We start from the raw sequence: 25,984 nt of genomic DNA, 5'->3' as shown, positions 1-25,984 counted from the left end.
AGTGCGCATGCTTGGGCTGGCTCATGGCACATGAGGCTTGTCTACCACAAGAAACTTTAAAGAGGAAGGGCTGGATATTATGTACTTGATGCTATCTCGGTGAAGACTGGTGAATCTATGGAGCACTTATTTTACAATGCAAGTTTACCTGGTAGATGTGGTCTATGTTTTTGGCTATCTTTGGAATAGAATGGGTTATCCCTTGGGAATTCAGAGAAGTACTTGAATGATGGGAAGCAACTTACCCAGGTGGCTTATTGAAGAAAATCTGGATGTATAGACTATTTGGGAAGAAAGAAACACAAGAAGTTTTTGAAGTCACGAAGAAAAAAATTCAGATTGTAAAATTCAATTGCCTGTATTATTTGTATTCCTGGAAGGATGGGAAAACTATTTTTAATTTGCATGATGTGCTAGACTTGCTAGAACATTTAGGAATTTGATGTATTCAAGTCTAGCTTACTTTTTTTTTTAATAATTCCCAGTATCAACTTGATACTATTTTGTAATAAAATCTTACCTTATCACAACAATAACAACAACGACAACAACCTAGTTGAATCCCACAAGTGGGGTTTGGGGAGGGTAATGTGTACGCAGACCTTACCCCTGTACGCAGACATTACCCCTACCCTGGGGAGGTAGAAAGACTGTTTCCGAAAGATCCTCGGCTCGAGAGAAAGAGGAGTAATAATGTTTTATTATATTCTTTATGTTTCTGTTGCTTCCATGACAAGGACTGTTGGTTTTTTCCGAATAGAGGAAAATCAACAACAGAACAGAGAGGGGCAACCACCCTTTAAAGAAAATCCCAAACTCTCATTTTTGCTTCATTTCTTTTTGGGCTGATAACTTGTAGCAGGAAGTAGCACATGTCACATATAAAAAAAAAACGATGTGCGACATCATTATCAATCTCCCCATTACCTTGGATTACAGACCCTAGATACTTGAAACTTCCTCTCGTGGGGATGACTTGTGTTTAAGTCTCACTTCCACTTCCACCTCATGGGTTACTCACTGAACTTACACTCTAATTATTCTGTTTTACTCCTACTCAACCTGAAACATTTAGACGCCAAGATTTGTCTCCAAACCTTCAGCCTAGCACTAACTCCGCCTCTCGTCTCGTCAATCAACAATATTCATCAGCAAATAACATGCACCATGGCACCTCCCCTTGAGTGTGATGCGTTGGTTCATCAATCGCCAAAGCAGATTGGCCCTATGACTCACAGAAAAATGATAAATGACGAATAAAGTGTCAAAATAAATAATGTTGAGTTAATATTTTACAATAAATAAAAGAAAAATAATTAATGAAAACATTTTATTTTTATTTCTTCAAGTTAGCGCTTTTACCAAATCTGCGTCTTAATACCGTACTAGAATTGGATTTGGAAAATAACTTTATTTATATGATGAATTTGGGAAATAATGGAATTGGATTCTTTTTCTAATATAGTATTTTAAAGATTTAATTATTTGTTCTTAATATTAAAGAAACTAATTTATTTTTTGTGATTCAAAATTTTAATATTTAACAGTAATAATTATTTTATCAACTAAGTGTTCTCTTTTTAAAGACTAAAAAATTGATGATTGTGTCTTAGGGTTCTTGTGTTGTAGATAGGAATACAGACATGTAAAAGTGGATACTCTATTTCATATTTACCTGTGTTAAATAGTCAATATTGTTAATTATTCCTTTGGATTATCTTCATTAATCTTATTATTATGACAAATATGAATGTGTCTTTATTTTAGGACTCTTATATTACATATATTGCTATAAACTTTATATATGCTTCTTTACATAATCATATAAGTATCATTTAATGACTATTCCATCGTTTAATTTGGTTTATATATGTAAGGTAAGTTGCATAACTTTAGTGTTCTTTTTTATGTGTTTATTCGAATTAAAGTGGTAAAATTTGAATCGATTTTAAAGTTTTGAATATTATGACTTCTTACATAGTTCAAATAAAGAAGAGTTTAAAGTCCTAAAAATTTAAAGAATAATTAAATAACTATTTTGTCTAGTGTAAAATCTATTTTTAAAGGGTAAAATAGGCGAACGACATTTCGCTAATGGCCTTCGTGCTTTTAATATAATATAGATAAAAAAACCTTCAACGAGCATTTTCTGACACTCTCCTCGTTGTTGAATTCATGCAGAGCTTAGAAAAATCTAAAGATGGTAAAAGAAAAATCATTTTGAAGAGCCATCAGATTTCACCAGTGCTAGAGCTTTGCAAGGTGAGTCAAGCAGAGATTATGACATATGCATGCATCTTTTGCTGAAAGGCAGTTTTCTTTTACAGAACTATTTATGTCATTGCTCCTAAATCCTTCTGGGTGTTTGCCTTTTTAGACTTTACTATATTTGTTGATTGTTTGGGACCAAGGAGGAACTCATGCAATGCTAATTGATGCATTGTTTCCATTAATTTCCATATATTAATCTGTAACTTCTCTTTTTGTGTATCACCAGTTGAATTGTTTGCTTGTTATCTGAAATTAGCTGGTTCGTCTAGTTGAACCTAAGGAGCTTCAGTATTTGTTATTAAATGCTGGTGAAATTATTTTATGAGAACTTCTTTCTAAAAGATGATAGCTAATGTAAAACGAATATATGATTTTATTTCAGAATTTTGGGAAGTGTTCTTAAAAGCAGCCCATTGCTATCAACTAACTCACATTGCTAAGTACCAATATCATATGGCTACTTTGGTGGAACACTACACATGCGTGGATATTGTGGATGTTAGCGGAAACGTAAAAGAAAGAACACAAGATTTAACGTGGTTCGGATCAAAATAATCCTACGTCCACCAGAGAACAATTGCCCTTTTTAATATTAACAAAGGAAGGGGAGATTTCCCAATTACACTTAAGAGAATTTCTCTCTTAACTCTCTACTCACTACAATGTATTGTATTATTTTGGGATGATTTCTACAAGTGAAGGAGTGCATCTATTTATAGAGGTAAAGACCTCCTCTTGATGTCATTGGTGACATCAAACTACCTCCTCTTGATGTCATGGGTGACATCAAAGGAGGAAGCTTCCTCCTAGCATCCACACCAACTCTTTCCACCAACTCTTCCAATTGGCATGCCATTGTTGACTAAACATAAACCAACATTTTCAGCATGCCATTGTTGACTAAACATAAACCAACATTTTCAATCTCCACCTTGGTTTGCGTTTCGAGCGTGTGAACAACTCTGGCCAAAACTTCTAAGCTTACTGGGCAACCCCGTTGTAAGAAACAAGAAGAATCAAACCATTGTTGAACATACCACCTCCACCTAGCAACTGTTCTCTTCGGAGTTGCATCAGTTGATGCACACCCCCGCCAAGTCCTTGCAGTGTGCAAACTTAGCGAGCGGGACTATCTTGGTCAACATGTCTGCAGCATTATCGTCTGTGATAACCTTCACGACCTTGATAGTTCCCTCATCAATAACATCTCGAATAAAATGAAATCTGACATCAATGTGTTTAGTGCGCTCATGAAATCTCTGATTTTTCATTAGATGAATAGCACTCTGACTATCACATCTAAGAGTTGATTCCAGCTGAACCAAACTCAATTCCGCTACTAAACTTTTCAACCAGATAGCTTCCTTTACCGCCTCCGCTGCTGCCATGTATTCTGCTTCTGTCGTAGACAAAGCGACAATCGACTGCAAAGTCGACTTCCAACTGACGGCACTGCCAACGAGGGTAAAGATGTATCCAGTTGTGGACCTTCTTCTGTCAAGATCTCCTGCATAGTCAGAATCCACATAACCGAGAATTGAAATACCTGTACCACTTTTTCGAAAGGTAAGACCAACACCAGAAGCTCCTTTGAGATATCTCAATATCCACTTGACAGCTTCCCAATGCCTCTTTCCTGGGTTGGACATGTATCTACTTACCACACTTACAGATTGAGCAATATCTGGACGTGTGCATACCATAGCATACATAATACTACCAACTGCACTGGCATAAGGAATCTTTGACATATGCTCCACCTCATCCTCAGACTGAGGCATTTGTGACTCTGAAAGTTTAAAATGAGGAGCTAATGGTGTACTTACAGGCTTGCACGTTTGCATATTGAATCTCTCGAGAACCCTTTCAATATACCTCTTCTGAGAAAGATGTACAACATCGTCTTCTCTTGAAATCTCCATACCAAGGATTTTCTTTGCAGCTCCTAAATCCTTCATGTCAAATTCCTTACTCAATAGTTTCTTCAAAGCATTTATCTCTGTAATGTTGTTAGCAGCAATAAGCATATCATCAACATACAACAGTAAATAAATCATTGAGTTACCAGACATCTTCTTGTGATACACACAACTATCAAATGCACTCCTTGAGAATTCATGTGTAGTCATGAATGCATCAAACCTCTTGTACCACTGTCTAGGGGATTGCTTCAAACCATACAAAGACTTCTTTAGTTGGCATACGTGATCTTCTTTTCCCTCAGCTAGGAAACCTTCAGGTTGATCCATATAGATTGTCTCTTCTAGATCACCGTGTAAGAAAGCAGTTTTGACATCAAGCTGTTGAAGCTCCAAGTCAAATTGTGCAACCAATGCTAGTAGCACGCGAATTGAGCTATGCTTCACGACCGGAGAGAAAATCTCATTGTAGTCAATTCCCTCCTTTTGGCTGAAACCTTTTGCAACCAATCTCGCCTTGAACCTAGCATCTTCCACTTCAGGAATTCCCTCTTTCTTTCGGTAGACCCACTTGCATCCAACTGTCCTCTTCCCCTTTTGTCTTTTCACTAAGACCCATGTCTGATTCTTGTGAAGAGACTCCATCTCTTCAGTCATGGCTAACCGCCATTGTGCGGCATCCTTGCAAGAAGTTGCTTCAATATACGAGGAGGGCTCCAGATCTTTAATCTCTTCTTGTGCAGCTACGAACGCATATGCAATCAAGTTTGCTTGATTTATAAGGCGTTCCGGTTCTCGTGTCTGCCTCTTCTCCCTCCCCTTCGCAATTGTGTATGGTTCATTGACAGCAAGTTCTTCAACGCCTACATCTTCTGACTCATCTTTAACCTGAGTCTCTTGATCCTTTTCCTTGGCAAGCTCCACCGGAAGCTCCACCTGCTCGTTGTTCTTGTTTCCTGAAAACTCCACGGAAACTTTACGGGGATCAAGTATAGAGGATTCATCGAAGGTGACATCTCTACTAACTATAAATTTGAGTAAAGACAAACACCAAAGTTTGTACCCTTTTACTCCATCCACATACCCTACGAATATGGCCTTCTTAGCCCTTGGTTCAAGCTTTCCTTCATTAACGTGATAATAAGCTGGACACCCAAATACTCGTAAGTATGAATAGTTAGAGGGTTCACCTGACCATACCTCATTCGGAGTCTTAAAGTCAATTGCCGATGCTGGAGATCGATTGACAATATGAGCAGCAGTGTGAACTGCTTCAGCCCAAAATACTTTGGACATTTTGGCTTGTAGGAGCATACAACGAGCCTTTTCAAGAAGAGTTCTGTTCATTCTCTCGGCAACTCCATTCTGCTGTGGGGTATGCCTGACAGTCCTATGTCTTGAGATCCCATGAACCTTGCAGAATTCATTAAACTCTTCATTGCAAAACTCCAAGCCATTGTCTGTGCGAAGATACTTGATTTTCCGCTCCATTTGATTTTCAATCAAAATCTTCCACTCTTTAAATGCTTCAAAAGCATCACTTTTTGCCTTCAAAAAATACACCCAAACCTTTCGTGAGAAATCATCAATAAAAATGAGAAGATACCTCTTTCCGCCCTTCGATGGAAGTTTAGAAGGACCCCATAAATCTGAATGGATGTAGTCTAGCACTCCTCTTGTCTTGTGTTTGCCAGTGCTGAAGCTGACCTTCTTCTGCTTCCCTAGAACGCAGTGCTCACAGAAGTCAAGCGTGCTGATCTTCTCACCTTCCAAAAGTTTACGATTGCTCAACATCTCCAGTCCACGTGCGCTCATATGACCTAGTCTCATGTGCCATAGTCTTGCCTTGTTATCATTAGATAACTGCACTGTAGATGCATTTGCAGAGCCAACAATGGTGCTTCCGGCCAATGTGTAAAGGCCGTTCTCCAGCTTGCCTTTCAGCATGACTAAAGAACCTTTAGTCACCTTCATAGTTCCTGCTTCGCTCATGTACCTGTAGCCTTGTTCATCCAGAGTACCCAAGGAGATCAAATTCTTCTTCAGATCAGGAACATGACGGACTTGTGTAATAGTCCTCACGATTCCATCATGGCAGCGAACCCGAACTGAGCCAATGCCAACTATTGCACAAGTTGCATTATTGCCCATTACTACGGTTCCTCCACTTTTCTCGTAGCTGCTAAACCAGTCTTTTCGGAACGTCATATGCAGAGTACAAGCAGAGTCTAACACCCATTTGTTTTCATAACTACTATTATTATTACACGATGTTGTTAGTACATAATCATTATCAAAATTATGTACCTGTTCAACTGTAGATGCACTCGCCTTTTCCTTGGACTTTGACATTGGGCAATCTCGTTCAAAGTGCCCCTTCTTGCCACAACCCCAACACTCTGTATTCTTCTTGTTCACACGAGACTTTGATCTGTGCTTTGATTTGGTCTTTCCCTGTTGGCTAGTCCGGCCTCTTACAAAGAGGCCACTTGCCTGGTCATCTCTATCTCCTTCAATGTGCCTCCGCACATCACTAGAGTTAAGTGCCTGCCGCACTTGCTCAAGCTTGATAGGCTCCTTGCTATACATCATTGAATTCTCAATATCACGATATCCTGAAGTCAATGAAAATAGCAAAGCACATGCAAGCGTCTCCTCCTCCCTTTTAATTCCTGCAATCTGTAAGTCCATGACAAGTTTATTAAACGCATCTAAATGATCTTGTAACGAAGTACCTGACCCCATCTTAAATGTGTGAAGACGCCGTTGTAACAACATTCTTGTTGTCACTGATCGGTCTTGGTATAGCCCTTCTAGCTTTTCCCACAACTGTTTGGCCGTCTCTTCGGTACCCGTACTCACTTCACAAAGCACGTTAGGTGCAAGGGATAGTTGGATTGCACTCAATGCATCCCCTTCAATCTTCTCCTTGTCGGGAGCTGATATATCCGTAGGATACTTTCCGTCAATAGCATGGATTGAACCTTCCCTCCGCAGTAACGCCATCATCTGGATCTTCCAGATATTGAAGTTGTTGCGTCCATTGAATCTATCAATTTCAAACTTCATGGAACTCATATTTGCTTGTTCTTTCTCCTTGGATCGTTAAAGAATCCTGTCGCTCTGATACCAATTGTTAGCGGAAACGTAAAAGAAAGAACACAAGATTTAACGTGGTTCAGATCAAAATAATCCTACGTCCACCAGAGAACAATTGCCCTTTTTAATATTAACAAAGGAAGGGGAGATTTCCCAATTACACTTAAGAGAATTTCTCTCTTAACTCTCTACTCACTACAATGTATTGTATTATTTTGGGATGATTTCTACAAGTGAAGGAGTGCATCTATTTATAGAGGTAAAGACCTCCTCTTGATGTCATTGGTGACATCAAACTACCTCCTCTTGATGTCATGGGTGACATCAAAGGAGGAAGCTTCCTCCTAGCATCCACACCAACTCTTTCCACCAACTCTTCCAATTGGCATGCCATTGTTGACTAAACATAAACCAACATTTTCAGCATGCCATTGTTGACTAAACATAAACCAACATTTTCAGTGGACTATATGGCTTGAGAGAAATAAAAGATGCTTTGAAGATACTGCTAATTTGATTCTCTAGATTAAGGCTAATTTTTGTTTTGTTTTTGGTGTAGCATGAAACATGTAAATGCATATATTACATGCATACTATGTACGCTGGCATCCCTGCTGCACTACCTCGTCGGGAGCATCCATAGTAATATCTGCTGCCTAGTCAAAGTAGGTCTTAATCAGATATGTGCCAATCTGCCACCCTTTTAACGAATTAGCAATGGGGTGAAAGTCTGTCAAATGCTTCATCTCATCTCGCCACCTTGGTACCCCACAACCCCTCCCAACAGTGTGGACTATGGACATCTACAGGAAGCCTTTAAATTAGCTCAATGTCTTCTAGTGTGGTAGTTGCCTAGAATGTATGTCTCTGGGTGCCGACGCTTTAAAAGCACCATGATCAACCGTCAATCAAATTGTATACGGCCAAAAGCGTACATCACACAGAACCTAGATTTGTATAAGCACTGTATGACACGACTGTAGAGGAGGGGCACAAACATGACACTAGAACTTCCCATCTATACATCGTGGATGATGGGTATCTGGTTCAGAAACCGAGAGCTTGGGGCTTAGAAATGGGGAGATTGCCGGTTTTTACTGCGAGAAGGGGCAAACTTTTGGCGTTTTTGTGTTTCGTTCGTGGCTGGGTGGGCGTTATATTTTTTATATAGGTCATTGGACATTTACAAAAATCTACCTTTATTCTTAAAGGTAGTAGATTTTAGTAATATCCAACGACCTGTACTTAATTAGGCCTAAATAGCCGTCAGTCGTGTCCAATCAAAATATAGGTCGTTGAAAGCTGCAAACTCTCCTTTTTTGTAACCCCCCCCCCCCCCCCAAAAAAAAAAAAAAAAAAAAAGAGCAGCCCATTTGTGGACTTAAGCTGGTTGTTGGACCCATTTTGGGAGCAAATTCGATTACTTATCTTGAGCCAAGCTGGGTTTATGCGGTGCTGTTAAATTCTTGCTCAAAATTCAAGTTCCTGACAGAAATACCTCACCCTGTATTTATTTTTTTATTGCTTCAGTCTTTAATTATCTCTTCAATGTACATCTTGAAATAAGGTCTTATTTTATGCAAAAATGTTACTTCTGAAAGTTCTATGTCTGTCTCCTTGATAACCATCCTAAACATTTGTGATATAGAAATTCTCTGTCTTTGAAGGTGGGATCAACCAGAAGAGCTGTTTCTATTTCCTATGGGCGCAGATGTGAAGCCAATGTTACTATCCTTGAAAAGCTGGTATGAATGCCCAAAAGTTTGCAGTTTCTGAGCATTTGCATAGAAAAAGAAGTTGACATGATACTTGATACTCTTAGGAGTTCTATTATATTGAGAACTGAATGTACTATGAGCTTTTACTTCGATTGTTTTGGTTGTCTGTGGAGAATATTGTTTTCACAGAAAATGCTGATGATTAAGATGAACTTACTGTACGCTTAAGTTCCTGATGGATGCAGATTGACTGACCAATGTACTAATATGCTGTCTTCTCCTCCTATTCAAATTCCAGTTAATATTCATGTTTCTTGTACAATTTCAGATTCAGTTGCGGCACAAGCTTGCTAGATTGCTTGGCTTTGCAAATTATGCTGACTATGCCACTGATGTTAGAATGGCAAAGTCTTCCTCTAAGGTTGGTGCAGAATTCATTGTTGGTTGATATTCTTTACAGAACTTGAATAATTTGCCCTCAAGAAGAATACACAACTCCCTTGGCTCCTAGGAATACATGTCTCTCTTTACTCTATTCCGTCATTACCCTTTCTTTCCTTTTAATAGTTCTAACCACTACTATAAAAAAAGAGAAGGATTATGCACAAAATGTTAAGAGGTGCTGAATATCTATCATTTCCACTATATGCAAAGAGTAACAATTTATGTTTTATATATTTGGAATGTTTATTACAAGTTTGCAAAATGAATTTTGGTCTGCCGTTTCTCTTGATTTTCAAACTTATTAGGTGTTTGAGTTCTTGGAGAGTCTCTCTGCTAGCTTAAATGATTTAGCCTACAGGGAACTTTCGATGGTTAAAGCATTAAAGGTAACTTCGAATTTCCTGTATGTTGACACTTTAGCTTATGTTTGGTCTGTTTCACCTATATGCTTCACCTCTTGAAGATTCTTGTGTTCTGGTAATGTAGAAGAAAGAGGAAGGCGAATGTCCTTTCGGCATGGAGGATCTTCCATACTACGTCAAAAGAGTCAAAGATCAACAATTCCATATGAATTTTGGAGTAATTAAACAGTACTTCCCTATCAATTTGGTTTTGTCCGGCATCTTCAAAATCTGCCAAGACTTATTTGGTAATCACCCCGAATTGTGTTTGGTGCTGTCTTTGATCCTTTTTCCCTTACTCATAGCACAATAATGTAATAATAATAATAATAATTTATTTAATATTAGGCTTAGATTTCAAGGAAGTTGAAGGTGCTGAGGTTTGGCATCCAGATGTGCAGCTATTTTCAACTTCAGATCTAAGTTCTAAAGGACTTGTTGGTTATTTTTACCTAGATCTATACTCCAGGTTATCCCAGCTCGATTATTCTTCTTCAAGTTCAATGTGCTTCCTTTATCAACTTTATTGTAGAATACTGAAAATTCGTTGCAATTTTAACAGAGTCGGTAAATATGCGCACACCTGTGTCGTAGCTCTTCAGAATGGTTTACTAAATAATGGTTCAAGACAGGTAACTGCTGGATGTATCATTTGCCTGATTCTAGTTTTTAGATTTTCACTAACGAAATTTCCTTGGATCCAGATTCCTGTGGCACTACTTGTTTCTCAATTTGAAAAGAAAGTTGATGGTCACCCTGGGTTGTTGCAATTCCCTGAAGTGGTGAATCTTTTCCATGAATTTGGTCATGTGGTATGTGACTTTCCTTTCATGCCTAGTGAAAAATTAGAACACTAGTCTGAATTCCAGTTATCTCTCATGTCAAGTTATAATACAATTGGAGAGCAATGTCACCTGGCACCTCCCTTCCAATTAAATACTAGTATGTCCTTTTTTCTTAGCCAATCTTGCGATTATTGTTTTGTCTAATAATTTCAATTTTGAGGAAAAACCTTGTGGGGCACTGGCTAAGAGCCATTGCCAGCTTCACAACTTGTTAGTCAAGGGGTGCACTGGAATTAATCCAAGTGACTGCCAGTCCCTTGAAAAATGGTTTAGTTCGGGTCGAATCCATGTTGAAATCATTATCGAGCTGCCTTCGTTACATATAAGGATTGTCTGCAGCTCGGAAAGTGGTAACAAGAAAAAATTGTCAGATGTGATTAATCGCCTGATCTGAACTTGTTAAAAAATGAAGGCCGTGCTTCAACCAAAGAATTGAAGTATGATGCCATGAAACTTTATTGTATATATTGCCATGAAGGAGAACTATAGAGCCGTACCTTTGACATTATCTTGTTAAAGCTTACTGGAAGACTTCTAGAGAGAAATGCTTATCTTATTCTTAATTGTATGTGTTTGGTGGAGTAAAAAGTATCATGTGTAAAATTGTGACGCCATGAATGAGGGAGGACTGATGGGGGCGGGTCAAAGGAGAATGACTGACAGGATTCCAGGTTAGAAAGCTCCCTAAGAAGAGGTGCATTTGACATCTTAGACAAATCACACATTAGAAAGAGAGAGAAAAGTGATGTACTATAAAAAACAAAGCACAAGTTCATGGTATGCCAATGTGTGAATTAGGCGCACATCTGCCGCAAACAAAAGTTAGGTATTTAAGTGGAGAAGGATAGAGGGGCAGACCCATTATCCACCGAGTTTCCAATCATCCACCTCTGGTCCTCGGAGATTTCTCTGCTGAATAAAAGTTCACGTGGTACCCAGGCTTTTCGGCTCGATATGGAGTAACTTAAGACACAAATTTGTGACATCTTTTTGGTTAATGCGAACAATATGTACTATGGGTACGATAATGGGACAAACCTCTACAAGGACGCTGAGTTCTTCAGATGGGTGCATGTGATGCCCATGAAGGAGCAGGGTGATAAGGACGTGTTAAGGAGAAGGACCAACAGACTGTAGGCTAACAGACTAATAAAGATGGAATGCATGACACCTATCCTGCACTGGAAAGGGACACAAAAGTGATGTGCTATATAAGACAGATCACAAACACATGGTACACCTGCTTGTTAGCTCAATGTGATGTAACCAAAGAGGCCAATCCATGAGGTCAGTTGGGCCAAAGGGAACAGTACGTACCATAGACTTGAGCTGTAACAAAAATTGAATGGCTAACCACAGAAGCCCCAAAACTCTTCTGTCCTCTAAGTCAGATTTTGCATCTTTGGTCCTTAAAATTTTATTTGCATTTGCTCACGGCCACGCTGGTCCCTTTTGGAGCTGCAATGTGATGTGCATTCATAACAGGACCTATTTTAAAGGCAAAGCTAGAACCAAAAACAAGACAACAACTAACATCATTAACAATCACTTCTCTCTTTTCTGTTCTTTTTTTCCCCTTCCATTTATCCTTTTTCTAACCCCCTTCCTATTCTCTAGCCTACACAACTCATTTCGGTTCCCGATTAGAGCTTCTCCTTTGGGTGCTAATGGTTTCGTATTCGTTAATAATTTAAAGTCCATACCAAATTTTCAATTAGTTTATTGCATATAGCCAATATTAAACTTCCTCCAATAATCCCAATTGTCTCAATTTTTCCTCAGTGTTGTTTTGTTGTGTTAACTTTTGATACTATTGTTTTAGTAAGAACATGTAAGAATGTAAATGATAATAGTATACTGTATTATTTCTTATCGTAATATAGTACTTCATTTGTGTATAACAACAAAAAAATATAGAATATTCCATTTGTTCCATTTTATATGATAATATTACTATCTTGGAAGTGAAATAGCTTTTTCTTTGATCACAACTTTTTCACATATAATTGATAAAGAAATAGACCTTCGGCCTAACTCAACCAAAAAGCTAGCTTATGGGATATGAATTGCCAAGATCATATAAGGAGTTCAATTTTGCTTTCCACAGCCAATGTGGGACTCAACACTCTCACCACCAACATGCCCGGGACTGGACATCTAGAGTGTTGACAATATAAGATGGGGACCCAACATTGGGTAAACAATAAATTGGCGAAGAGCCTGGCTCTATACCATGTCAAGACAAGAAGAGAAGAAAGAATTCGTAGAATAGATTGCTTGATTATTCCCTTAAAGCTCAAGCTGTTGGGTTTAAATAACCTTCGCATGAAATACAAATAAGGAAATGCTATAATTACAGGCCTACAAAATCTCCTAATTACCTAATTACAGGATTTGGGTATCCTTCTATATTTACATAGTATGAATTGTTGCTATATTTAACTGTACAAAACCTAGCAGAGGCAAAAATGCTATTCTCTCCATCTATTAAGTCTTTGTGAACGGAGTTACCGATACTCGTGGTGGCTGAAGATAGTGAATACCTGGTAGATAGTGTGCATAAGTTGGACCACACACCACCTTTATCAAGGTAAAAAGAATTCTTGTTCTCTTTCTAGTTCTCTGCTAAGACAAGTCAAGTAAGGGACAAGATGCAGATCTAACAAGTGTTCGTCTCCTTTCTTTTCTTATCCTCCTTTTCCCCCCTATCATATGGGTTGATTTCCTTTTGCCCTTATGTAATGGCATCACTACATCAAATGACATCCACCTTCTGGCACATAGAATTCTAGTTGCCAATGCATAGTTGAAGTTCAAGGACCAAAAGGATTATGTTATAGAATATTAGCTATAAATATAGTCTTAATACATTTACTAGATCATTCTAGATACATTTAGCAGATCTTGTAATATTCTTTTTTATTTGTTTTGATTTCTTTCCTTAGATAGATTTCTTGTAACTGTATAAATTCCTTTCATATTTATGAATAGAGAAATCAACTTCTACCATTGAATTACATGGTATCAGAGCTGCTAGGGCTCAATTCATGCTGAGAATTTTTTCCCGGCGACAGGGTAGGCATCGAGTGAGTCACACACACCACCTCGCGACTGCCTCTCACACTCCGGCATCACCTCATCAATTCTAGCATATACCATGTGTTTTTCTTGGTGTTAAAACACTGTTTGGAGTTTATTCTTCACGTCCAGATTGGCTTTATTTTTCCCTATACTTCTAAGACAGTCAATTTGGTAATTTGTTTTGTGCTTCTACAACTATCAGATTCTGTTTGGGTGTCGGATTGCTATTATTTTGTGTGTGTGCTGTTTATTCGGTATCATTCACGTCTTGCTCTTGTCAACCAATTTTGGGTGTCAGATTGTTCATTTTTTTACTTTTATTCATCAGTTGACTAAATATCAGTTAAAATGTCTGATGATAAAGCTTCCGTGACTAGAATAGTTCCAGCATTATCCAAAATTACACAGTATAAATTAAATGGGTCTAATTATTTACATTGGGTGGTTTGCAAATGTTGATTGGGTTGGATCTAAAATTGGTAGAAGGTTTACTACCGGCTAAGCTGCTCGGATACGGGTGCAGGTCTTTGATACGGGTGCAGATCTAGAGGTCAGATCCTTCAAGATATAAATTCTAATATTAGGGATACAGATCCTAGTACGGATACGTTTGCGAGGATCTAACTAAAACTGATTCAAAAAAATAAAAATAGAAAAGTATCTCTAAATTATGAGAATTTTTATGGAATACTTACGTATAGCTTGTAAAGTGTGGATTTATTTTTTATTTTCAAGTTGTAGATAAGTAAAGGATTGATTTCCTAGATAAGATATGCTAATTTCTTCAAATTTACCCTAGTTTTGGTTCTGATTTCCGAATCAAATTGTATCTCGTCTCGAATTTTTCCATCGTTGTGGTCAAAGTATCCAAAATTGTTTGACCAAATCCGGTACAGATCCCATGCGCACACCCATGCTAGTGTCGTGTCGACACAGGTGCGACACCTAAATTGCCGTGTCAGAGCAACTTAGACTATCAGTTATTGTGTCTTTGTTGGTGGAAATTTTATATCATGGAGGAGTAAGAAACAAAATGTTGTATCTCGGTCAAGTGCAGAATCCGAGTACAGAGCTATGGCACAGGCCACGAGTGAGATTATGTGAATACATAACCATTTGATAGAAATTGAGTTGAACTACTCTATACCAGCAAAATTCTGGTGTGATAATCAAGTCGCTCTGCATATCGCCTCGATCCAGTATATCATGAAAGAATCAAACATATCGAGGTTGATTGTCACTTTATTCGTGAGAAGATTCAGGAGTACCTGATTTCCACTAGTTATGTAAAGACTGGAGAGCAACTAGCTTATTTTATTCACAAATTCGCTGAATAGAACTCGAGTTAATTATCTTTGGAGCAAGTTGGGCAGGGTCAACATCTACGCTCCAACTCGAGGGGGAGTATTATAGAATATTAGTTGTAAATATAGTCTAAATACATTTACTAGATCAATACATGTAGCACATCATTTAATATTCTCTTTCATTTGTTTTGATTTCTTGTAACGGTACGAATTCCTTTCATATTCATGAATAGAGAAATTAGCTTCTACCATTATTAAAGATTAAAATCAAATGCTCTTCCATGAATAATTTTATGATACAAGTAATGTCACTTTGCACATCACATGTTCGAAACCTGTCAGAGACAAAAGTGTGGTATTTAAGTAGAGAAGGGTATTGGTACGAGCTCATTATCCCCCGAGTTTCGAACAATGCGCTAGTTCGCCCTTTGGAATTTCTCGATTACTAAATTGAAAAGTAGAGTCGCTTTGTTTATGGTCGAAAGGAGACCTAACTCGAGGATTAATTCATGTCTGTATTTATTCCTGCTATTTGGCTAAAATATGTTGGGCAACCACTTTGTAGATGCTTATCATTCAGCTGTGGTACCCATATTGATAAAGTTTACCTTATGTACTTCTCTATGTAAAATCTCATCCACACACCGGGTTAATTTTTGGAACAGCTAAGTGTGTTCTCACTGATGTATTTGCTTCAGATACATCACATTTGCAACTGTGCATCATTTGCCAAATTCTCGGGGCTGCGCCTGGATCCTGATTTTGTGGAGATTCCTGCCCTTTTGATGGAGAATTGGTATGTGTTTAACACTTTGCCCTTTAAATTGATCCCTGTGTCGTTAGCTTATGGTATTATAAGTTTGAATTATTCGTGCCAGGTGCTATGAAAGCCTCTCTTTGAGGCTGATCTCTGGTTTTCATCAGGTGATCCATACTTCCACTGTACTTTCTATCCATTCTCTATGCTTCCAGTAAGATGAGACTTAAAATACGTCAGATATTCAGACTTGCTACTATTCTGCTTTTCTTTGCTCTTCCATCTGTTCTCTCTGTTGCAAGAAATGTTCTTTTGAGTAGCATTTACCATTCAAAAAAAAAAAAAAAAAAAAAGAGAAGGAAGAAAAACAGTTACTTTGAAGGAATGCATTTGCTTTTTTACTTGCTTATGTTAACCTTCATGCTAGTTTAACCAATAAATTTCAAGTTTGATACATTGGCTTCAAATCAGAAACTATGCTTGACCTGATGTTATTGCCAACAAACTTGGTAATCGTTCTTTTTTAGATAGTTTGATAATATTTATACTCTATCGGCATCACTTACCTTTTGTAGGATATCACAAAGCCCATCAAAGATGAACTTTGTAAATCGCTTAAGAAATGGCGATGCTCCTTCTCAGCACTGAAATTAAAACAGGAGATCTTTTATTGTAAGTCTTTCTATTAGCTTGTTTAAAACTTAGCAATTTACTGGTTCTTCTTCTAATCCATGAAGGGATAACCTATTCTGTTCTTTTGGGTCCTTTTAGATACTAAAATTGGTAATCTTCATCAGATCACTTTCTGCTGCAAAGTTTCAAAACTTGTGTTTTCCCTAGTCATGCATACCTTATTAAATTGCCACTATTTGAATGATATGCTCTTATTAAATTGCCACAATTTCAATGATATGCTTACTCCTTTCCCACATATTTCTATGATATAGTCTTAGAATGTGCAATGTAAGAATAATCACAAATAACTATACGTCATTTGATAAAAAGAATCACAAACACCTGTATGCCATCTCTACTTGCTCAACATTCTGGATTTGTCCTCCTTCTGGCCCTGATCCCATTACCTTGTGTTATCAGATCTTCTATCAGCACTTCACTAGGTTTGATCTGCAGTTTTTTCTAAACATTTCTTTGCTTTTGACTAGGGGTGTCAAATGGGCGAGTTGGGCTAATTTTGGACGGTTTAAAATTGGGTGAGTCAATAAATGGGCGGGTTATTGACCCACCCAAAAGTAACTTGGGTTGAGATGGGCTAGGTCAAGTTGGGCTAAAATTTGGGTCATAGCCCAATCCGCCCAATTCTTACCAAGCTTTAATTAATGTTATTGTGTTCTTATGAATTTTTTAATTATCAAATAAGACTTTTTTTTTTCCTTTTATTATGGTCATATATAACATATCAAACAAAAAAAATATTATTTTTAATATATTTTAGCAAAGTTACTCATGGATCAACTTGGGCTAAAAATCGGCTCAACTTTAGATGGGCTGAAATGGGTTAGGTCAAGATTGGCTGAGTTCAACAAATGGGTGGGTCAATGACCAACCCAACCTTGGGCCGGTTGGCGGGGTCAAATGGGTTTTGACTCAAATTGCCACCCCTAATTTTGAAATAATTTATGCATGCATGATCCGAGAGAAGTAAGGTCATCCTAGCTCACCTATTTCACATTCAGTCCTGGCTTAAGGACTTTTGCCTTTATCTTTTGATCAAACATCACTTTCCTCCGTGGGAAATTGCACTTTTGGTTCCTTCGGTCAGATTTTGTTGTTGTTCTCGTGATATCTAACTAAGCAATATTTAACTTCCATTTAATTGAAATATCCACTTTGTTCTCTTGATTGATGGCCTCCCGCAAATTCAATAGAATATTAACTATTGAACCACGTGCCTACATTTACTATGCTAAATGGAGGTTATATTGATATTTCTTTACTGCAAATTTAGGGGGATATAGTTTGTTCGCAACTGTCACCTTTCTATGTGGAACATAAGCACTAAAATAGCCTCCACTTGGCATATTACATAATGTAATACTAATATTCACATGTTTTAAGAGTAAACCATGAAACTGGTCGGAGTCTAGTTCATGACGGACTTAAAATGCACATTACAATTAATTGAAGGTTAAATTTTCTTAGTAAGATATCAATAACAACAACAACCCAGTAAAATCCTACTAGTGGGGTCTTGGGAGGGTAGTGTGTACGCAAACCTTACCCCTACCCCGAAAGAGTAAAGAGACTGTTCCAAAAGACCCTCGGCTCAAGAAAACAAAAAGAAAAAGGAGACAATATTAGTATCACCACAGAAATCATAAGAAAATAGGAACAACATGAAATCCAGAAGAAAGATGCAAAGCAAAAGCGATAGCTAGTAAATAGGTTGTGCACTGAAAAGTGAAATAGTAAGACACAATATTGCCACTAGCTATCTTAGACAAAAACCCTATCAGACTGGTCTCACAATGGTACGAAGTAAGGAAAGACTCAACTACCTCCTAACCTACAACCCTAATACTCGACCTCCACATCTTCCTATCAAGTGTCATGTCCTCGGAAATCTGAAGCCTCGCCATATCCTGCCTGATCACCTCTCCCCAATACTTCTTAGGCCGCCCTCTACCTCTTCTCGTTCCCTCCACAACCAACCGCTCACATTTTCTCACCGGAGCATCTAGGGTTCTCCTCTGAACATGCCCGAACCATCTGAGCCTTGCTTCCCGGATCTTGTCATCAATGGGAGCCACATGTGCCTTCTCCTGAATAGGGGTGTTCATAAAAATCCGAAAACCCGAACCAAACCGAACGCCAAACCAAATCGACCAAAAAAACCTATACTTTTTGTTTTGGTTTAGTTTTGGTTTTGAAATTTAAAAACCGATCAAATTTGATTTGGTTTTGGTTTTAATAAAAAAAAATCGAACCAAACCGAATATAGGAGTAGCTATTTTAAATTTATTATTACACCTATAATATATATATGTATACTTTTATACAAAGTTTCAAATTTTTTATAGTAAATGTTAATCGATTACACTTTTAGTACATGTCTTTACCTTTACATTTTAGTTTGATTGGTAGTTTTCTTTTGTTAAGTGTAAGAATCTATTTCATGTTAAAAATAATATATTTTTAATTGAGTCCTTAAATTATTCATCACTATTTGATTCAATTATCATCAATATATCTTGGTAAATAATAGGTTTCTCAAAGGGCAATTGATTTGATAGTGTTACGTTGAAAATGTGGTCGCCGAAATATGTGTTTGGTAATGTATGTCTTATATTTAAGAAAAAACCGACAAATAACCGAAAAAACCGAAAAACCGACATAAACCGAATCAAGAAAAAATCGACTTAATTGGTTTGGTTTGGTTCTAATATTTGAAAAACCGACTTACTTGGTTTGGTTTCTTTTTAGGGAAAAATTGATCCAAACCGAACCATGAACACCCCTACTCCTGACTATCATCATTCCTAATCTTATCCATCCTAGTGTGCCTGCATATCTATCTCAACATCCTCATTTCCGCCACTTTCATCTTCTGGATATGTGAGTTCTTAACAGGCCAACATTCAGCCCCATACATCATGGCCGGTCTAACCACCGCTTTATAGAACTTACCTTTGAGTATCAGTGGCACTCTTTTATCACATAGGACTCCAGATGCTAACCTCCACTTCATCCATCCTACCCCAATACGGTGTGTGGCATCCTCGTTGATCTCCCCTCCCCCCTGGATAACCGACCCAAGGTACTTGAGCTGCATCTACTTGGGATGACCTATGATTCAAGCCTCACATCCGCGTCCACTTCCCCCGGCTCAGCGCTTAACTTACAATCCAGGTATTCCGTCTTCGTCCTGCTCAGCTTGAAACCCTTAGACTCAAGAGCCTGTCTCCAAACCTCCAGCCTCTCGTTAACACCGGCTCGCGACTAATCAATCAGAACTATATCATCGGCGAATAGCATTCACCATGGCACCTCCTTTTGAATATGGTGTGTTAACGCGTCCATCACCAGGGCGAACGAGAACGGACCGAGCGCAGAACCTTGGTGTAATCCCATTACAACCGGAAAATGATCAAAGTCGCCTCCTACCGTCCTAACCCGAGTCTTTGCCCTATCATACATGTCCTTAATTGCCATAATGTAAGGAACCGACACACCTTTTGCCTCCAAGTATCTCCACAGAGCTTCTCTAGGAACCTTGTCATATGCTTTCTCTAGGTCAATAAACACCATGTGTAGATCCTTCTTCCTCTCTCTGTACAGTTCCACCAACCTCCTAACAAGGTGTATAGCTTCTGTAGTAGAACGACCCGGCATGAACCCGAACTGGTTATCGGATACAGACACTGTCATCCTCACCCTCGCTTCAACCACCCTTTCCCACACTTTCATGGTATGACTCAGTAACTTGATACTCCTATAATTGTTTCAACTCTGGATATCACCTTTGTTCTTATACAATGGAACTACCGTACTCCACCTCCACTCATCCGGCGTCCTCTTCGCCTTAAAAACATTAAACAACCTAGTCAACCACTCCAAACCTGCTCTCCTCTCACACTTCCAAAATTTCACCGGAATCTCGTCTGGCCCGGTCGCTCTACCCCTACTCATCTTACGATAGCTCCCACAACCTCCTCAACCTTGATACGCCTTCAGTACCAAAAGTCCCGGTGACTCTCGGAATGCTCCAATTCGCCTAGCACAATATCTCGATTCCCTTCTTCATTCAGAAGTTTATGAAAGTAAGTCTGCCATCTCCTCTTAATCTGGGCATCTTCCGTCAATACTCTACCATCTTCGTCCTTGGTGTATCTCACTTGGTCCACATCTCGAGCTTTCCTCTCTCTCAACTTGGCCAGCCGGAATAACTTCTTCTCCCCGCCTTTTTCCCCCAGTTCCTCGTACATACGACCATACGCCGCAGTCTTAGCCTCCGTGGCCACCAGCTTAGCTTCCTTCCTAGCTAGCTTATACCTCTCCATGCACGCTTGCCTCTCCTCCGCGCCTATGCTCCCCAATAACTTCAGGTACGCCGTCTTCTTCGCTTCCACTTTACCTTGTACCACTTCATTCCACCAAAACATAGTGTATCAATCACGGAAGGTCCAAAAAGTCAATTTCGATAGCTACTTTGGCTTTCCTACCTCCCCAACTGTCCCTTCACGCCAAAAGAAAATTGGTGTTGAAGGAACTATTTTGCTGGTAAAATAGATCTCCTTCCTTGCTCCCCTGCCTCCAAATGCGGGCAAAAGATATAAAATCACCACCAGTCTGCTTTTGGGTTTTTTTAGTTGGATTTCACATTGATCCTATAAAAGTTACTGGGTTTCAGAAATGTTTTTGTAAGGAAACTAATAAATCCAAATGTATTTGTCAAATATGGCAGCAAAGGAATGGGATGACAGTGACGAGATACAATGTCAGCGGTGAACCCGGTGGATATGGAAAGGCAAAGATGGAAATAAGCAGAGGAACAGGCACACAAGAAGGAAAAGAAACGAGAGTAGATTTAGGGGTTTTGGTGTAGTGAAGGGTATTTTTGGGAGTATAATAAACTGTAAGGGTTAACAAAGTAAAATACTTAATCAAACACAAGGAGCTTTAAAGTTGAAAAGCCATGTTGAGGTGTGCAGCTTATGGCTTTTGATTTGTTTTGGCATAAAAACATCTAGCTTAATAGCACTTTTGGTGTTACCAAACACTAAAATAAGCCAAAAGGTGCTTAAAACCAGCTTCTAAGTTTATCCAAACACCCTTTAAAGGCTGGTCAAACGAGCTTTTAAGCACTTTTTGTCTTAAATTTGGTGTTTGATAAACACCAAAAGTGCTTTTAAACTAAAACAAGCCAAAAATCATTAATTGGCACCCTAACTTGTATTTTTTCTGCTTAAAAGCTCCTTGGATACCAAGTATCCTACTTTGTTGTCCCTTACATTTTCTTATATTCCAAACAATACCTTTCATTGCACCAAAAGCCCTAACTCCACTTTCGTTTCTTTTTCCTGTTTTTGCCGCTTTCTTTCCTTCTATGCATCTTTGCCGATATCGCCAATTCCTGCGCTGCAGATAGACTATCAAGTTGGAAGATGTGGTATTTGTCTAAGTGAGAAAGAGCAACTTTAGCAAATAGTTTATTCGATAATCTTTCCATGTATACCATGTCTTTGTTTCCTTACTTGCTAAAGTGGAGAACCAACTGAATAGACTATGAAAAGGCTTCCTCTGAGGAAAAGGGGTGATAAAATGATATTGGTCAAATAGGAGAAGGTGAAAGAGGTCTAAACTAAGGATGGACTTGGTGTAAGGAACTTAAGATTAGAGGGTACGAGCTATTTAAATAGTTTTTGTGATATAGTCAAGACAAAGATTTACCTTGGAGAAGGGTTTAAGTGCTAAAAATGGGAAACAACACTCTTGGTGCAACAAGACAAACTCAAACCCTCTCATGGATATGGTCTGAGGACACACATAGAAGTCTTTGGTCAGCATTCCAAATATACACCTACTTAAAAGTAGGAGATGGTCGAAAAAGATTTTGGAAAGGTTGTTATCTTAGAAATAAACTCTTGAAGGAGACTAACCCTGATATCTCAATTTAGCTGTAAATCCAGATGCTACAATTGCTCATTGCAGGACTGTAATAATTGGAGCATTAATCTGAGGAAAAATTTACAGGATAGTTGGATACTTGGATGCATGGCTTGCTGCATTTATTGGATGTATTGTGTGAGAGGGCTTGGGAGGTGTGAGAAAATGATTAATTCAGATGTTCTTAAACCAAAAACGACAAATTTACTTAAATCTCCTTACAAGCTCCAAGGGTTTCCTCTTTTGGATGAGTCTCTCCAAATGAAGCTTGCCTAACCCAAGATAATCTGATGAAAGGAGAAATAATGATGTGCAACAGATGTTTTTTATGTGTGAAAAGAGTAGAGAAGTGTTAATCACCTGTTCCAGTACAGGAAAGCTGCAACTGAAATGTGGCATATGTTCCTAAATATATGTGAATGAAATAGGTGACAATGATATGACCATATCACAGTGCTTTTGGCGCTGAAGATGAAAAAAAAAAGGACAATGGAAGGTAGAGACATTCGGGAAACCGTTCCTCTGTGCTTCGTTTGGGTTTGACGGCAGGTGCTTTGAAGACTGTCGAACAACAGTTCATCAGCTGAACGCCTCATGTTTGCATTTTTCTCTGGTGCAATAGTATTTGGTTTATGGACTTCATCAGTTTCCCCTTGTAGCTAAAGGCATATTTTGTAATCTGCACCTTATGTGAAAAATGCAATTCCCTAATGCTATATTATTGATAAGTATAATTTACCTTTTGCTCCGTAAAAACTGTTGCATATTTAATTCACATATGCATAAGATATGCAATAGCGATCTCTGAGTTAAAGGTTTGGTAGGACTCATGAATTTTTAGAATGCTATCATATACACCATCAAATAAATCTTGGGTTTCAAGTTTTTGCTGCAGATGTCTTTTTATTTTATTTTTCTTTTGGGTGTGGGGGGTGGGGGAGGGGGCTGCACTTACCACTCAGAATGAAGCCAGTGACTGTTATCCTGCTTAAAATAAATTAGTCGGGGACAAAATGTAGGAAACAAATATTTTGGACAGTTGAAGGTTGGTCAATGTACCAGAAGGAAGCACAAACCTCTTAGACTGTGTCACTTAAAGAGGGTCACTTTAAAGAGTTGACATTCATCTTTTCAGGTCTATTCGATCAAATTATTCATTCTACTGAGAATGTTGACATTAGTGGGCTGTTCAAGCATCTTTATCCGAAGGTATATGTTGTCACTGTTGTTTATTGGAAGGAACCCTAATATATTGTGTCTAAGCTCTTCTCCATTTCTCCAGGTTATGGTAGGCTTACCGCTTTTAGAAGGAATTAACCCAGCTTCATGTTTTCCACGAACTGCTATTGGCTATGAGGCCACTTGCTACAGTCACATCTGGAGTGAGGTTGTGCTCATCCTCGTTCTTATCTGTTTACTTGACAAGTTTGTCATTCATGGATGTGCCCATAAAAGCCTAATAGATTATGTTACTTGCTTTCTTTTTCCTCCATTTACTACCTCTATTTCATTTTATATGGCACTCTTTTCTTTGGAAACTCTTAGCTTTGAACTTTTTATTTTACTCTTAATAACATTGCTCTTATAGCCATAGAAATGTCATGGCATGTTTAAGATTACATGTTTTAAGAGCAATTTTGGGTATGTGCCAGAAGTCTTTCTTTCTTAAACTCCATGCCCGGTCAAACATCGCCATGTAAAATGAAGCGAAGGGTGTATTTTATTATTTTTGCTAAATGCATCATCAGCTACCTCATGCTAAGCTTTGCCAGAAGTATTGCAGAATTACTGTACAGTTTGGAGTGTTTATATTCTATTTGGTAATATGGTTTTGACAAATTTATTAATTCTTCCTAGGTCTTTGCTGCTGATATATTTGCGTTGAAGTTTCATGATGATATTTTCAACCTGCAAGCAGGCTTGCAATTTAGGAATAAGGTACCAAGTACATCCCTGAGATTGTACTTTCCATTTGCTACACTTGAACTTTATGTTTAGATCGACAATACTTAACCACATATGATGTCTGACTCTGCAAGGATGGGTTAGTTTTCCCGTAAAACCTAAGTGATTAGTACCAAGTGATCCCAGCGAATAACTTAACATGGATAGATCGCTCTTTCTCTTGCATGTTTAAAGACCAGAACTAGCTTTTGCAATTGGAGATGTAATTTTGCCTTTGCTTTTTGTGGTTATCTGAGGCAGGAATCCTTGGGGATAACTGCTAAAAAAAAAACCTGAGGGTAGTCTAGATTTGCAACTATTGCAGCATATGACATATGCTACTATGTTACTACAATTTCCAAATTCTACATCTAACCGAATGAATCCCTCTTAGCCACTAGGACTGCTGTCTCTATCCACATTCAGCTATGTTTCTATCAATTTGACGCCGCTCCCCAATCGTCAGTAAACTTGAAACTTAAAATTTCACTGCACACTAAAGAACCTGTCTGCACGCAATTACTCCATTCTCCAATTACGGCTGAAGTATAAGCCCCTGCCCCTGCCCCTCAAAAGATTAGGGCCTTTCTGGCTACGAGTATTGAGTTTTACTTAAATCAATTTTTATAGGTCTTTTAGTTTCATGATAGCCGACTCAGCTTGAGGAAGTCTTCATGTTTTTTCAGAAAGTGAATGCAGTTTCCAGAAACTATCAGGGAGGATCACATCCTAAGTTCCCTGCTGAATTGCTCATTTTCTTAAGTAATGACATGAGAAAGCTCTCCTTTCTTGGCACTTTAAATTTTTTTCATTTTCTCTTTGTGGTAGGTATTGGCCCCAGGAGGAGGAAAAGACCCCATTGAAATGTTATCTGAATTTCTTGGGAGGGACCCATCAATACAAGCTTTTCTTGACAGCATATCTGGTACAAACTAGAGTTCGTTTCACCATTGGTAAAGCAGGGTGAATTTTTTCTGCTCCATCCTGTAAAAGATATAGTTGCCGGCAAAAAATATACTATTTTCCATCATGATAATACTTTAGGAGGAGAAACAAAAAAGATCAGAAATGGAAATAGCATGTAAAATCAAAGGCAGTTCAACTACAACCATTGAAAAAGTGTGGTTGAGCTGTTGCTAATATAATCTTTATTCTCTCTTCGTAGGTTTTTTATTTTTTATTTTTTTTCCGCAAAATTTTCTGAAAGGTCCTAAGTACAACAAAATAACTTGTAATTGTGAAGTTGTTAGTGTTTACCCTGAAAACGGATAACAATTGAATTTATACTGTGGTTTTAAGGACACGTGATTTACTTAACACAAATTGAGAGAAAATGTAAATTGATAATGGAATTAACTGCAAATATAAATGGAGCAAACTAAACGAAATGTATAGCTTTAATCCTTGAGCTAGATTGCCCTCGAATTAAGCGTATATATCGCTGGAAAGTATGAACACAATAACGAAAATATTGAGAGCTTAAGAATAAGAGAGTATTGTTTTTGTGACGTGAATATGATGCCCTTTACAATTGGTTAGACCCCCTTTATATAGTATGAGAATCCTATTCTTGG

At 38.2% G+C, this 25,984-nt stretch overlaps 1 protein-coding gene across 2 annotated transcripts in view; it reads left to right on the top strand.

Annotated features, from left to right (window-relative positions):
* The window catches only part of LOC104236568 (probable thimet oligopeptidase), a 45,621-nt gene extending 20,051 nt beyond the window's left edge, over positions 1 to 25,570 (top strand). Inside the window, exons 6-20 of one of the 2 annotated variants that reach the window (XM_070172042.1) lie at positions 2,182 to 2,262; positions 8,957 to 9,034; positions 9,336 to 9,428; positions 9,757 to 9,837; positions 9,938 to 10,100; positions 10,201 to 10,321; positions 10,415 to 10,484; positions 10,557 to 10,664; positions 15,784 to 15,881; positions 15,964 to 16,009; positions 16,418 to 16,514; positions 23,602 to 23,675; positions 23,749 to 23,853; positions 24,324 to 24,404; positions 25,239 to 25,570. In XM_070172042.1, coding sequence (XP_070028143.1) covers positions 2,182 to 2,262; positions 8,957 to 9,034; positions 9,336 to 9,428; positions 9,757 to 9,837; positions 9,938 to 10,100; positions 10,201 to 10,321; positions 10,415 to 10,484; positions 10,557 to 10,664; positions 15,784 to 15,881; positions 15,964 to 16,009; positions 16,418 to 16,514; positions 23,602 to 23,675; positions 23,749 to 23,853; positions 24,324 to 24,404; positions 25,239 to 25,346 — 1,404 coding nt within the window. In that variant the 3' untranslated portion in view covers positions 25,347 to 25,570. The other variant, XM_070172043.1, reaches the window with a different exon arrangement.
* The last annotated feature ends 414 nt before the right edge of the window (positions 25,571 to 25,984 follow it).

Source organism: Nicotiana sylvestris, chromosome 4 (genome assembly GCF_000393655.2).
Source record: "Nicotiana sylvestris chromosome 4, ASM39365v2, whole genome shotgun sequence".
Taxonomy (NCBI): domain Eukaryota; kingdom Viridiplantae; phylum Streptophyta; class Magnoliopsida; order Solanales; family Solanaceae; genus Nicotiana; species Nicotiana sylvestris.
This window is presented reverse-complemented; position numbering and strand designations above follow the sequence as displayed.